Source organism: Orbicella faveolata, unplaced genomic scaffold (genome assembly GCF_042242905.1).
Source record: "Orbicella faveolata isolate gen_17 unplaced genomic scaffold, um_ofav_v1 contig_34, whole genome shotgun sequence".
NCBI classification, from domain to species: domain Eukaryota; kingdom Metazoa; phylum Cnidaria; class Anthozoa; order Scleractinia; family Merulinidae; genus Orbicella; species Orbicella faveolata.
This window is the reverse complement of record NW_028301563.1, coordinates 28,787,606-28,802,500: the sequence shown is the minus strand read 5'-3', so window position 1 is coordinate 28,802,500 and position 14,895 is coordinate 28,787,606. Positions and strand designations below refer to the sequence as shown.

Here is a 14,895-nt window from a genome sequence, read left to right as displayed (position 1 = left end):
ACTCAAAAACGCCAAACAGAGAGAAAGATTGTGCTAAAATATCTGCGATACATGTTCGGAGTACACTCTTCACTATACACCACTATGCCGTATTTAAATTCGAACTTAAACACATTGTTTTTCCTTTGTGCAATAATTGTTGTCGTCTTTTGCAATTCACTTGGAAATTACCACACCAGCGTGATCATTTTTCTGGAAGAATCAGACTCTGATGTGCAGGAAACTGTCCTGAACGCCGTTGAACGATACAGCAAAGATCATAAACATGGTTCGTCGGAAAACCAAGCTCATATGAATTTCAGCTTTGTCAGTTACAACAGAATTGTCAATAGCATCTTAACACTGGATCAAGATCATTCAACTTCGCTACGCTTTGCAATTTTTCCTCATGTGTCTAGTCACGAAATTGTTCTCTCTTCCATAATGAAATGGTTAAATATTGTTCCAATTGGGCTCTTTCATACGGACGGAATTCCAACCACACAGGTAAGGATTATCTCACTGTATTTTTCTTTAATCCAATTCTGGCCTCCTACCCTGTAAAGAATTAAATCCATATTTTCTAGAAATTAATGCTAGCAGTGGGTTCTCGTCTACCCAGCGACGGTAGCTTAGCACTTAAAACTAAATTGTAGATATATGATTTTAGCGCTTGGAATAAACAATTTCAAGCCAAGGAGAAAATCGTTAATTTATTATGTTGCGGTTCGGAACTGAATTGCACTGTACGTGCATGTCGAATTGCATTTGAATAGGAAAAGTTCACCTCCGTGAAAACTACCAGCTATGAAAGGAGAATTTACTTTATAATATGTTTGTGGTTTGTAAACTGCAGTATTTTCCAGTAGCCTAAAATACGAGGAACGAAAAGATAATAAAAACCTTAAAGACGAAAAATAATGAGGAATCTCTGTAATTATATGAAAACCGTTTCAAAACTTAAATGTCTCGGATTGACAAATAAGGCAAGACTATGACTGACATAAATTCAGTTTATGATAATTACAAGATGTCTGTTTATAAATTCAATGTTTTGTCAGAATGTTGTTTATCACTAGCTCAATACTGAGTCTCGAGATCGAGAAGAGGTTTCTTTGCACTTAACTTACGACAGAAAATTAAAACAATCCCCGACACAATTTCGAAGCACTTTTAATTATTTTTAGTTTTTCATCCGGTTGGTTTTTCAAGGGAAAAAAAAATAAGATGCCCTGCTAATTATTCTTACTTTGAAATCGGAAGCTTCATTGAGTAAAAGGAAAAATAAAAGGAAAATAAATATTAGCTACACGGACGGATATATCTTTTTACGCGGGAGAATAAAAAAAAAATGCATAAGCGAAAGTCAAAAAAAAATAACCCTTCTGGTTATTTCTTCTGGTTATTTCTGGTTATTTTTTTTTTTTTTTGGAAAAGTTGGCAGCAAATTGATATCACAATATCATGAGTTGATGGTTTTGTCTTTTTTTATATATATATACCTGCTACCATGTCAGCGAGTTATTAATTAATAAGGAGAAATGTCATACAGTAAATGGTTTGAACCCAGGAGTATCAGTAGTTCGTATAGTGTGATCGTCCGGGTGCGTGTAGTTCTGAAAAGAACTGTTGTTGGTGACTGACGTTTCGACAACCTGAGCGGAAGTCATCTTCAGAGTCAAGTGAATAGTGTTTGTCAGTCGATGATCTTATAAGTCTGGTCCGTTGAACGTGATTGGTCAGTATAGCCATGATGGTATTGGCTGAAAGACTCGTGTAAAGTTTGTCATCAGTCATTGGTGGGTTTCGATCCGTCTATTGTTAGTCAAGTAGGTCGGTTTTGGTCCGTGTATTGTTAAGTCGGTCTGTTAGAAGTCCGTTTGTCGGTTTCGTTTCTGTCGTGGATAAGTCGTTTGTAAGGCGCCGGTAGTTGTTGACATCTGTTAAGAGGCGTTTGTTCTAGGTTAGTGTACCAGCTTTCCAGAGTCAGTCGTTGAAAATAGTTTGTACTGTAGGTTAAGCACTGAGCAGAGTCCCAGTCAATGTTGTGGTTTGTCAGTTGATGATGTACAGCAATGTGATTGTTGGCATCACCATTTCTCGTGGCTCGTTTGTGTTCAGTCAGTCTCGTGTTAAGGTTTCTGCCAGTCTCACCAATGTAGGAAGCCTGGCAGTCGGAGCATTTGATCTTGTAAACTGCTCCCTGTCTGTCGTTAGGTTCGTCTCTGTCTTTCACGTTGGTCAGTAAGTGTCGTAACGTAGTTGTAGGTTTGTGGGCTACACGAATGTTGTAGAGCTGTAGGATCCGCGAGATGGTCTCAGAAGTGCCCTTAATGTAAGGTATAGTCACTGTAGTAACAGGCGTAGGGTTCCTGTTCGTAGCGTCAGCTTCAGTAGGTCGGTAAATGTTTCGTCTAATAAAGTCAGCGTTGTAGTTGTTTTTGTGAAAAACACGTTCAAGGTATCTGTTTTCGTCACGTAAGCTGTCCGGTGTGTCACAAACTAGTTGCGCTCGTCTCGTCAAAGTCTTTATAGTCGTGGCTTTGTGTGAAGTCGGGTTGTAGGATGATTCGTCAAGTAATCTGTCGGTATGCGTTGGTTTTCTGTACACTGTCGTTCGTAGTTCGTTGTTGTCGCGGCTTACCAAACAGTCTAGAAAAGGAAGTCTTCCATTTTCTTCGATCTCTTTAGTAAACTGGATGTCGGCGTTCTGTTCGTTTAGGTGGTCGTGAAAATCGTCAATTTCGTCTTTGTGAACGGCGGTAAAGGTGTCGTCAACGTAGCGTAACCAAAGCGGTATCGTCTGTCGGCAAGTTGCAAGGGCGCGTTCCTCCACGTGTTGCATCACAATTTCTGCGACAACAACAGAAACAGGCGACCCCATTGCTGTTCCATGCAACTGTTTGTAGTGTTTACCGTTGTACTGAAAGTAAGTCGATGTAAGGCAAAGGTTCAGTAAGTCCATGATGTCTTCTGTAGGTAACGGCAGTTCAACAGTAGATTGTTGTATAGCGGTCTCGGTACACTGTAATGCCAATTGAAGTGGAATACTGGTGAACAGACCGACTTAACAATACACGGACCAAAACCGACCTACTTGACTAACAATAGACGGATCGAAACCCACCAATGACTGATGACAAACTTTACACGAGTCTTTCAGCCAATACCATCATGGCTATACTGACCAATCACGTTCAACGGACCAGACTTATAAGATCATCGACTGACAAACACTATTCACTTGACCCTGAAGATGACTTCCGCTCAGGTTGTCGAAACGTCAGTCACCAACAACAGTTCTTTTCAGAACTACACTCACCCGGACGATCACACTATACGAACTAAAGAAATGTCATGTTCATCAACTGAAATTAAACTTGGCATGGGAACAAGACTAAAACTCTGATATAAGAAGATGTTTTATAAACAAAGTACTTTTTTGTGGCACAAACTGACGTCTTAAGGAGTGCATTACTTGTCGCTGTCTTTCCAAATTTATTTGCTTTATGAAAATCGGCTGAAGGCGATGAGTCAGCGAGACGGCAATATGTTAAAAAGCTAAAATATACATTAGCAATATCGCAATTTCCCTTTTGCTTAGTGAATCCTAGTGGCAGGAAGTTTTCAGTTTGCGTGCAATATCAAGATTGCCTAGCCTTTGGTACAAAGTTGAGCAAATGATGTAAGCCTTGCTAATGTCGAGTGCTGTTAAGGTATTACTCGAAAGTGATATAGCTTTGCCACATGATCACAGCCAAACTTTCATCCATAGACTTGACGTTAGAACCACCTTGAACAGCATAATAAACTGTGCCACATGAAGAAACTGCTCAATAGCTTTCATTCGAATGGCCACCCACTAGGGTTTCATCCACAGACGTTAATATTAGAACTACCTTGTACAGCATAATAAACAGTACCTCATGAAAGTACTGCTCAATAGGTTTCATTTGATTTGTCACGCACTAAGGTTTCATCAGTACGTCCACAGACGTTAGTATTAGAACCACCTTGTACAGCATGATAAACAGCACCACATGAAAGTACTGCTTAACAGCTTTCACTTGAATGGTCACACACTATGGTTTCATACACAGACGTTAATATTAGAACTACCTTGCACCGCATAATAAACAGTAAAGATAAAAGACAAGCAAAACCCTTTTTGTTATATTTATGAAAACTAAACAGCCTTATTTCATCATTTCAACGCAGTATTTTTGTCGTCAACAACAGGAAAATCCTGCTGATTTCACAAGGGTCGCTTCTCCTTCTATGATACACTACGCTTGCGCTCTTCGAGACATGGTGCAGAAAATGGGATGGCGCAGACTCAGTCTTGTAGTATCCGTTGACTACGAAGGAAAAGTACTTGCAGACGCAATCTTGGCATATTCAAAGACAGAGAAGTGGGACATTCAGCGGACTGTTTGGCTATCGAGAAGGGAAAACACCACGGAACTGAAAACCGCTATCAAGCTAATTATGTCCAGTGACAATGATAGCGACGCTGTCATTGTCCACATCCGGGACTCTCACAATGCTGACTTTTTCCGATTGGTTCAATTTCTCGGTGTCAATCAAAGTAAAGCTTCGTGGTTGCTGACAGATATCACTACATACGGGGTATCGGACAGCACTGTGCTGCCTTCTGGCTTTGTCACAATATCTCCCTGGAGAAGTTCAGAACATGATTTTATGGAGCATGCTCTGTATGACACATTTGATCTGATTGGGTTATCAGTAAAAGGTGCGTTAAACCTCTCTTCAAGTCCAGCCGTTGTTGACCCTCAGGAGTTAATAAAACAGTAAGTGGTTCTATCTTTCTTTCTTCGCGTGACGTCATGGCTACAATGCCGGTTCTTCCAAACAACGAACTTTTTCCCATGTGAGAAATATGAGTTCTTTTCTTGTGCAAGTAGGCATTTGTTTGGGAACACCAATAATTGACCGCCATCACAACATTCTCCATGCTCTTCAAATTCATTACAAATTCATCAAGTTTAAACAAAGGAAAACATGACCGTATAAGGTGTTTGGATATCTGCTCTTAATTGGCATAGATTTTTACGATTTTAATTCTCCGTTTTATCCTTGGTGTTAGTTTCGATTGAGAAGATATATCAAACACTCAAGACAGTGTTTGACCACATTTCCAAACACCTGGAACTACGTTTAAAATGCTCCGCTACGCGTCGTGTTTTCAACTCTCTTCTCGGTGTTTGGAAATGTGGTTAAACACGGTCTTTCGTGTTTGATATATAACGTCAATTTTTCTCTCTGTATTGATCTCTAAGTTGTTGCAAATTTTAATTATAGTAAGAGAGAGAGAAAGTATGGGTCGGTTTTCTAATCAAGCAATCAGCCAGCCAATGCTCTTTCTTGTACCAGAAATCACAGAAATTAAATATAAGCTTTAACCTTGAAGACAAGAACGAAGACTATATTCGAAAGAACGGCCGAATTAAATTGACTCTATACTTTTCTAATTAAACTCAAGGGACTAAAGGTGCAAATGTTGTTATTTCGTTTAGGAAAGTGAAAGGCACTTTCCTCCAAGGAAAAACGTCTCTATTCGAGGATCCCGCTTTATCCAAAGGGCCATTTTCTACAATGGACATTTCAAATCTGAAACAGGACCTCGATGGCCAGAAGCACTGGTGGTCCATTGGTCTAAAGACATATTCAGGGATTGCTTTAGAGGCCTTTAACATTCCAAACGGAAAGGTTGTACATCCACTTGCGGCCCCTTCTAAACCAACTGTGCGAGTCCCTGTGATTTTGTACCCTCCATGGATAGAATCCGAGGAGCCACAACACACTTTAGAAAATAACATGACGTGCTTAAAAAGGGGTTACTTCTGTTACAACAGAACTGGAATAACAGTCTCCAAGCTTTGTTGTTTTGGATTTTCCATCGATTTGTTGAAGATTCTTGAACGCGAGCTAGGTTTCATTCCTGAAATTTACTTCGTTGCTGATGGACAGTATGGCACTTTTGGCGAGAAGACGGGAAAATGGAACGGAATCATAAATGAGCTGGTGGTCGGAAGAGGTTAGAAAAATGTAAACCCTTTTATAGATCCTTTCGCGATTTTGTTCCACTTAGATAATGGCTACTGAAATTGTGAAAATCTATCGACAATAGACCATATTCGAGTTACCTTGCGCCTCTGTTTCAAAACGAGTCGGACTCCTGGTGCAAAACCTTCCATATAAAATGCTTGATTTGAATTGGATGAAAATGAACCTGTAAGCGGAACACATTTTCATATGAATGGTTTCCGGCGCTCGAGGAATCGTTTTGACATAGAGACAAAAAGCATCTCGGATCGATCTAGCCTATTCAGGAACACTGAAAGCTTGGTGAAAAAGCCAGTCACAGTCATGTCTTACAAAATAGCAAAAACCTGATTCTACAAAGTCGAGCCGAAATTGTACAGACATTTAACTTGTGACACAAACTAGACACCAAGTTTGCAATGTTCTCAGTGTTAGGTATAGCAGAGTTGACCAACTTTCGCTACAAATTAAAATGCAAAAAGGAAGATGAAGAATGTTACACAGATCTAAAAGAATTCTTTTTGACTTTGGGCAATAAGAGGGCTAAATGATTCTGATTTCATAGTTTGTCAGCAATGTGCGTTTGAAATTACATCACTTATGGTCCTCCAGCTATTATTGGTTTATGTTACTTGCTACGTGCTGAAAACTGAATTTTACCAAATGAGTGTTAGATCGTTCTATATCTCTGTGAGCTGGTTTTTCTTCTAGGGTTGGTTCATGTTCACAGGGAACACGGAGAAAGGAAAAAAAGAAGATCAGTATTTCAAATGTGAAACTAAACAAATTGTGTTCTGGTTATTTCTACTATATTAGGTGATCTGGCTTTAGGCCTGGCAATGACACAAAAACGAGCCAAACACATTGCGTTTTCATTCCCGCATCTTCCCCTCGCTCTCAATGTTCTAGTGGAGAAGGAAGGAGGTTCTAAAACAGGTACGAAGCAGTTTTGCTTCAGAAATAGATCATATTTAACTTTTATCTATCTATAGGCTTGATTTCCGTCGCTCCTTTCCGAAAAGTGGCTGATAATCGAGACCAGTTTCCAAGTAAAATAGAAACGCGAGTGGACGGGAACTGTTCGGGAGAACAAAAACTGTGGGAACACGAGCCTGGTGGAGAGGGTTTCCACGGCTTTTCTGACTTGAAGTGTTCTCTATCTCCTTTCTTCAGAGTGAAAGATTTAATAGAAATATCAATATCATGTTTTTCGGTTTTTACTGTAAGAAGTCGCTCCGTATCTCACGTACTGCGCAGACCTTGAGAAATTTGAAAACGCATCAAATGTTTTCTGTCCACACTACGCCGGTCACTGGTCATTTTGGATTTGTGTTTGGGGAAAACTTGCCCAGGGAAATCACACGATTATCGTAAGGCCATCGTTTTAGAAAAGCTCTGTTAAGTTTTCAAAATGTCTTCCGTCCACACGAAAACGAAAAGCCGGCGTTTTCAAATTCCTCCGCTTTAAAGAACATTTTCGAAAAGTTCCGTATTTTAATTCGTGACGGATTAGTGTGGAAGGTAGGCGTAACTGTAGAAACCAAGCTGCGTTTTCAAATTCCTCCTGCCTTACGCGACATTTTAGTGGGTAGAGTTGCGGTATATTCTTTTGCGTTGTGTCCAATTTGAGACACGTTTAACGTCACGAGAAAGACTACATCAAGCCTGTACATGTTTAGCCTGTTTCATGTGGTAACTTTAAAACGCAGGGATATGTTTACCCCTTGCACTCTACTACTTACTCCACTAAGCTGATTTATATAGGTAAGCGTATGAATGCGATTGCCATCAAGGATTTACACTGCCAATGATATTTGAAAATTCTCTCAAAATTGCACGAGCTTTTAGCCGAGAGCGATTTGAAAGAATTTTCAAATCATGAGTAGCGTAAATACTTAATTGCTCGAGCTTTCATACGATTACTCATTTATTATGACTCGGAAAAATGCGAACACGCGCTCGTTAATTTACACAGCTGTGTAAATTAGGAATTAGCGATAAAATGGCCTGCTGCTAGCCAATCATGGTGACGTTATTTTCTCAGTCATAAAAGGATGGTAAATATGTGTTTTTGTTGTTCACACAGGCGTGCAATGGTACTCATGGTTGAAGCCGTTTGATGTCAACTTGTGGCTAATGATTCTCGGAACATGCAATGTTATTTTGCTGGTAATTTGGTGGTTGGATAGGAAAAGTCCCACCGGATATTATCGAATTCTCAAGGAAAGCAATGAAAATGGGTTTACAATGCTAGGTGAGTAGAGTGCCACGGTTGCTTAAATCATTGTTTATTTTTTCTTCATTAACGCGCGACTTTGGGCAGAGAAGGCATCATGCTATACATAAGTCGACGTGAAGCTTTTTTTTTTTTAAGAGCTTGTGAAACTAAGTAGTTTGTGAAAATGATTGACTCTTTGGGTGTAATAAGGAGAAGTTGGCTCTCAAAAACTGCAGAATTTCTGGGTGGACTGCGTGGCAAAAGGACGAATGATCTCATACATTCTTTGTAAAATTTTGAGTTTTTAAACCCGCTTCGTGTAAAAAGGTATTCAGTACATAAGGTTCAAATTCCGTGGGACAGTTAAACGTGCTGTGCACTTTCAATATCATAATTCCGTAGCTTGCTCAGGAAATGAGTCGCTAGTGCTAATGACTCCCCTATTGACAATGAACATGTACTTTTGCGGATAACTGTAGACTGCGAGTAGTCACTCTTTTCCTCGAAAATCCATGGGGAAGAACGCAAAACAAGTAAGCGTGCGAGCGTGACATGTGAGCGTGACATGCTAGCGGCGATGCCGCAATCGAGAAAAAGAGAGACTGTTCGCAGTCTAGGAGAACTGGGGCGTGAGGCCCCGCCCACACTACGCGGGAGGAATTTGAAAACGGAGGTTTTACTCTGAAAACTTATCAAATATTTTCCGTCCATACTACGCCGGAGAAATTTGAAAACGCAACAATCAACGGTCATTTTGGATTTGTTTTTGAGGAAAACTCGGTGAAGGAAATCACATAATTATTGTCGAAATGCTCCGTTTTCAAAATGCTATCTGTCCTCGCGAATTCCCTCGGTTTGAAGAGCGTTTTCGAAAAGCCCATTTTTCGTGATGGATATGTGTGGATGATAGGCCGAACCGTAGGCAGAAAGCTGCGTATTCAAATTTCTCCGGCGTGGTGTGGGCGCTGCTTAACATGAGGTTTAGGGGACCAAAACAAGTAAAGGCTGTTGTTCCCGTTTGTTACAGACGCTATGAGTTACGTATGGGGCGTGGCCTTCAGCAAGGACATTGGAGCAGAGAAAGCCCCTCGCAGTAATAGCGCAAGATTTGTATCTACCGTGTATGCCTTCATGGCTATGATCATTGTTAACACATATTGCGCTAATTTGATGGCCTTTTTAGTGCAGGACAATTTTGTGCTTCCAATTGACGGCATTAGAGATCCAAAGGTTTGTAGGGGTTATAATTTTTGTAACAGAATTTCTGAAACTTTCACCCATCATTTTTCAACTAAAAAATCATTTGTCTTTCCTTTTATACAGAAAATTATTCCGCAGTGTGAGAAATCTCCAAAAACCAAGCTGTTCTCTCACACCAGTGAACGGAACTCGGCTAAAACTTCCATTCCGACACTTGTCTACCATACTGAAATTAATATCTTGCACACACCTTAGCACCTTAGTGCCTTAGTGAATTACCTTGCATGCGGTGGCTGCGCCCGCAGTATGAGTGGCAATTAGAACCTAGCTGTCCTTCCGAAACGACACAAAGTAGTCTGTTTTTCTTCGCAGATAGCAAAAATAGAGACAATGCTAAAGTTTCTTAAGTCTCTACTTAATTCGAGAATTTTGGGTTTAATTAGACGAGGAACAACATATTTTGTTCAAAAGAGCACAATTCTACCTGGCGACACCCGACGAGCGAGTAGGCCAAATTAAAAGCTTGCAGACACAAAATCTTTCATATTTCTCACTTTTTACATTCTGATATGATTATAACCCCTTTTCGTGAATATTGAATGATGTCTCCAGTGAGAAAAGTTTCCCGACACCAATGCCTTTCCAGTTAATATGCATTTGACGTCAGGAAAGTACAGTTTTCCCCGCCTGCTGAATCCTGATAGGTCCATTAAATTTCAGGCACACCAGCCGTATGTAAGGTATTGCATTAGGGCTTTAGCGGACGGCAGCCCCCTAAACCATCCCGGGGATGGCGCCGTTACTTTCCCCCACTTCCCGATTATTCCCCCATTACTCCCTTCCTCCCTGCCCGCTTACGATTTGACGGAGTCCTCTAAAGAGACCTTCCATATATTAAGAGGTAATATGTAGTTAATTCTTTGTCCAAATAATTCATTTGATCATCATTGTTTTTCAGTTGAGGGACGTTTCTTTATATCCGCCAGACGGTTTTCAGCTCGGTGTGTTACAAGGCAGCATCTCCGAAAAGTACTTCAGGAATCACGTGAATTATGATTATCGTCAAATTTACGAAAGCAATCTCAAATTAAATCTGATGGATAATTTCCGCGAAGGAACGCTCCGACTTCACAACGGGTAAGTGCACAGGGGGTGGGGGAATGTTTGGGTAAATATATTGGTAATCTTAAATGAATCTTCGGCTTCGATTTACAATAAGATGCCTTGCTCTAAGATAAGGCCCAAATAGCAGTGCACAACTCTTTTTTTGAAAAAGGAAACCTCTTATATTAGCATAACTAAATCATGTAAACTGCGCAAAATTGAGCCATAGATATGGAATCGCAGTAGTTATAAAAGAACCTGAGTAATTAACAAGAACAGAATAGAAAATTTTTTAAAACGACAACTGAATTATTTCAACCAGTGACAGCTTGAATGAGATGTCCACCAGCATAATTTTGAAAGATAATGAACACATAATTAATTAACATGATAATAACCTCCATTTGGGTAGAAACACTAGCTACTCATTAAAGTTCATAGTTTTCCTCAAGTCTCTTTGCTTTCGGTAAGCTGCTCGCTTTTCCTGAGACGAGTTTTCTAGTTAACCGAGTTTGCTTAATACCGCGCTGGAAGATATTCCGCGCTCATGTCCCTCGATAACTGATTTATATTTTCGCTTCAAAGGAAGTTATTTTTCATATATTTATATAAAGAGAATGTATGTGTTATTTTTTTTCTTTACAGTGAAATCCACGGTCTTGTCGGGGATTACCTATCTTTGCGACAAATCGCCAACAAGATGCCGGATTGCAACCTGACCTTGGCCGGTCCAAACTTCTACACCTACGGTTTAGCATTCGCCATGCCCAAGAATTCTCCTTGGCTTGACGATATCACGAGAGTGGTTTTGGAAATGAAAGAAAACGGAAGCATAAGCATGTTAGAAAAGATGTACTTCGACGAAAAACTTTGCAGAAATTCAATCCCTAAAGATCTTAGTATTTTTCATTTTAGTGGCCTCTTTTTGACGGTAGCCGCGACGATCGCGTTTTGTTTCTTAGCGCTCTTGGCAGAAGTCATCGCCATCTTCGTACTAGTTCGCTTTAGTCAGCATTTGGGCGCCCTTGGAAAGTTTTTCATGCGTCTACTGTTTGACCTTAAAAAGGGTGAAGAGCATTTGATAACGTTGAAGTACTCGACAATGAGAAACAAGCGTAAACGTGTCAGGATGAACCTTGTTAGAATTGAGAACGCTTCGTCGAGTGGAGCAACTGTTGAACAACAGCAAAATTCCATGAACACAACAACAAATGGTTACTTGGAAGAGGTACACCTTGACGTAGACCCAAAGACAACTTCAAGAAGGACAGCTGCATTTCTGAATAAATCTGTAGAATTCAAGTCAGATTCTCACATGCAAATGTCATTTACGAACAGTGGTTATTGCAGCGAGAGCTTAAATTCTGACGTAACACCTCTTTAAGTATGTATAAAGACTGGATGCATTTCTCATCTTTTTTATTTCTTTATGATCAAAGTACATTACCACAAGGAAGCATGGGGGCCTAATAGTTAGTGCGCATGTGTGCGGTGGACTCCGCATCAAGCGGTCTGGGTTCGAGTCCTGACCTAAAGTTGTTTTCTGGACAAAACGGTATACTCTCATGCCACATTGCCTCTCTTCATCGAGGTATTTAAATGGATTTAAAAGATTTTGATTCAGCGGGAAAAATTGGCAACAGACTAACATCCCAATCAGAGGGAGTAGAAATACTCCTAGTGGCCTAATGATTGGGAAACCGAGGATAGGCGCCGACCTGGTGCTTTAACCACAGGGGACCCGACCACTACATCAGCAGTAAAAATAGATGTACTGTTATTTACTTGTGTTCCTGTGTCTTTTTTAGTCGTTTAGAAGGGATTTGAATGAAGCGAAGTCCGTTTACATTTCGAATATTATGCATCAGTCAATTCCAGCAGTGCCCATCCCCCCCCGGGCAACCGCGGCGCATTTGCTCACGTTGTCAGTCCCGGGGGTGGGGCATCCGCAATTTTATCGCGGCCCGGGGGCTGGGCATTTGCGTACCCCGGGGCGACCACCGGGCATTCGACACACGAGTTTAGGAAAGTGCCATGGATGAGTTCATCGCGAAAGACGAGGCGTTTGTCGAACAATGGCTTGTCCGTCAATGACTAGAGAAACTTGCAGACGTTTTTAAAGGTATGTTTTCTCAGTCTTAGATATTTCTTCATTACTTGTAAACATATAAATATAAGTGACTAGGTGAACTATATTTGTTTATCACAAAACAATCACTGACGTGAACACGACTATTTCGCAGGTCGCATTCAAAACTAGCCTAGCATTTTTTAAATTCCTGAAAGTGGAGTTAAAATACTTAAGGTTTGCGAATTCAAATGATGCGATCTTCAAGACAGATCTTGCGAGCTTAAAATGCAATGTATCATCATTTAAAATGTATTGATTCTTCACAGAAAAAGTAGCCTGCAAATACAGGTGCCTATCATCGCTCGCGGCTGGAGGCACGTCCGCCGCAATCCCAGCTATCCTCTAGCAAACTGCTAAAAACAAATATAAAGAAATAAATATGATAAGAATCAACTAACACGTACTGTTGTCCTTGAAGTCTTACCGTTGCATTGAAATACTGAACAGTTGACCGTTTTATTCACTGATTAATTGAAAAACTGCGGAGGTGTTGGAAGGCGACGATCCCGGGGGCGGGGCATTTGTCCTCTTTCTTCGTCCCCACCCCGGGGCATTTAGACAGCTTATGTGTCCCCATATATCCCGGGAAATTGGCCCATTTTTTTTTTTCAAATGCTAATGCCCGGGGGTTAGCCCGGGGGGATGGGCACTGCTGGAATTGACTGATGCATTATCTTGTCTGCCGCTTTGCCACTTATGACGCTTCGTCTCAAGTTTCCATTACCGTCGTTAACTATTAACTCTCATCAGGGCGGCCGCTTCCCTGATGAAAGTTAATAGTTAACGATGATAATGGAAACTTGAGACGTAATCGGAGCGTCACATTTAAAGAGCGGCAGACAAGATAACATTCGCATTGCAAACCACCTTCGCTTCATTTAAATCCCTTCCAAACGACTACAAAAGACAAAGGAACACCAGTAAATAACAGTAGATGTATTTTTACTGCTGATGGTGTTCGGGTCCCCTGTGGTTTAATAGCCAGGAAGGCAAACACTACATAAATCCCCGTGGGGGGGAGGGGGGGTACTTTCTGACATGGGCTATATAGGTATGTGCGGCCCCAAAGGGTAGGGTTTTTCAGACGTTTTGGTCATTAATAGGGTATCGATTTTGGCCATTTCAATTCGGTCCTAAATAGGGTATGGTTTTAGCACTCTAGTCTTGAATTGAGTATGTTTCTTAGAAGAAGCTACTTTTTCATCATTATCAGTAAGAACGTCAACAGAAACCCTTTATAGCTTATGATTAGGGCAGCTATGCCAGCTACAAAGGCCATAAATGGGGTATCGAATTTTTGGCCAGGTTATAATAAGGGTAGCAAAAATCGCAGATTTTGGTCGTAAATAAGGTAAGGGTTTTGGGAAGTGGGCCGCACACCCCTGCCCAATTTTTTTGGGAGTACCCCCGGGACATAAACCATTTTTGCCGTTACTGGAAACGCTAAAACCCCCTTACGGTGCACAGCTACCTTGCAATCTCGGATCTACAAGAGCTCAAATGAGAGAAGGAGGAACGTAAAGACCTGCCCTGGAATTCATTCTGGTGGAATTTCTGTAAGTCGTATTTGTTATGGTTTTCTTGATTTTTTACCAAGCTTCCTTCACTTATTATTGTTGTATTCATTTTCTATTTGTTTGTCATTTTTCCCTAGTCAAACTCGTATCCGTGTAAACAAATAAAGTCGTGCGATGTTTGAAGTTCAGTGTCAGTTTGGTTTCTGTTCGAATAATATTATGGGTTTGCGCTTACGCCTGAAAACCAGGCTTTAGCTTTAGGCATATTAAGCCTTGAACACTCTAACCTTGTATAACTACAACTTTTAGAAACCTTATTTGAAAGAAATAAAATACTTCGAGAAATACCACAATACCCGGTTGGCGTGATATTTTTTAATAATCCAAAGATTGAAAAAAGTTGGAAGCGCGGTGGCTTCATGGTTAGTGCGTTCGTCTCCAGATTGAGAGGTCCGGGTTCAAGCCGACTTGTCAGGGACATTTTGTTGCGTTCTTGGACAAGACGCTGTATACTTTCACAGTTCCTCTCTCCACCCAGGCCCGCATAAATGGGTACCGGCGAATTTAATGCTGGGGTGTAATCCTGCGATAGGCTTGCTAGTATTCCATCCACAGGGGGGAAGGGAGTAGAAATACTCCTAGTCCCTACCCTACCCTTTACCAGGAGCCCATCACTAGGA

General features: G+C 40.8%; 1 protein-coding gene across 1 annotated transcript in view; it reads left to right on the top strand.

Moving 5' to 3' along the window:
* The window catches only part of LOC110062762 (glutamate receptor ionotropic, NMDA 1-like), a 14,430-nt gene extending 192 nt beyond the window's left edge, over nt 1–14,238 (top strand). The window contains exons 1-8 of the mRNA XM_020769711.2: nt 1–486; nt 4,219–4,790; nt 5,517–6,037; nt 6,862–6,981; nt 8,132–8,299; nt 9,291–9,493; nt 10,422–10,600; nt 11,213–14,238. The exon at nt 1–486 is cut by the window's left edge and continues 192 nt beyond it. Coding sequence (XP_020625370.2) covers nt 52–486; nt 4,219–4,790; nt 5,517–6,037; nt 6,862–6,981; nt 8,132–8,299; nt 9,291–9,493; nt 10,422–10,600; nt 11,213–11,951 — 2,937 coding nt within the window. The 5' untranslated portion in view covers nt 1–51 and the 3' untranslated portion in view covers nt 11,952–14,238. The remainder of the gene's footprint in view (nt 487–4,218; nt 4,791–5,516; nt 6,038–6,861; nt 6,982–8,131; nt 8,300–9,290; nt 9,494–10,421; nt 10,601–11,212) is intronic.
* The last annotated feature ends 657 nt before the right edge of the window (nt 14,239–14,895 follow it).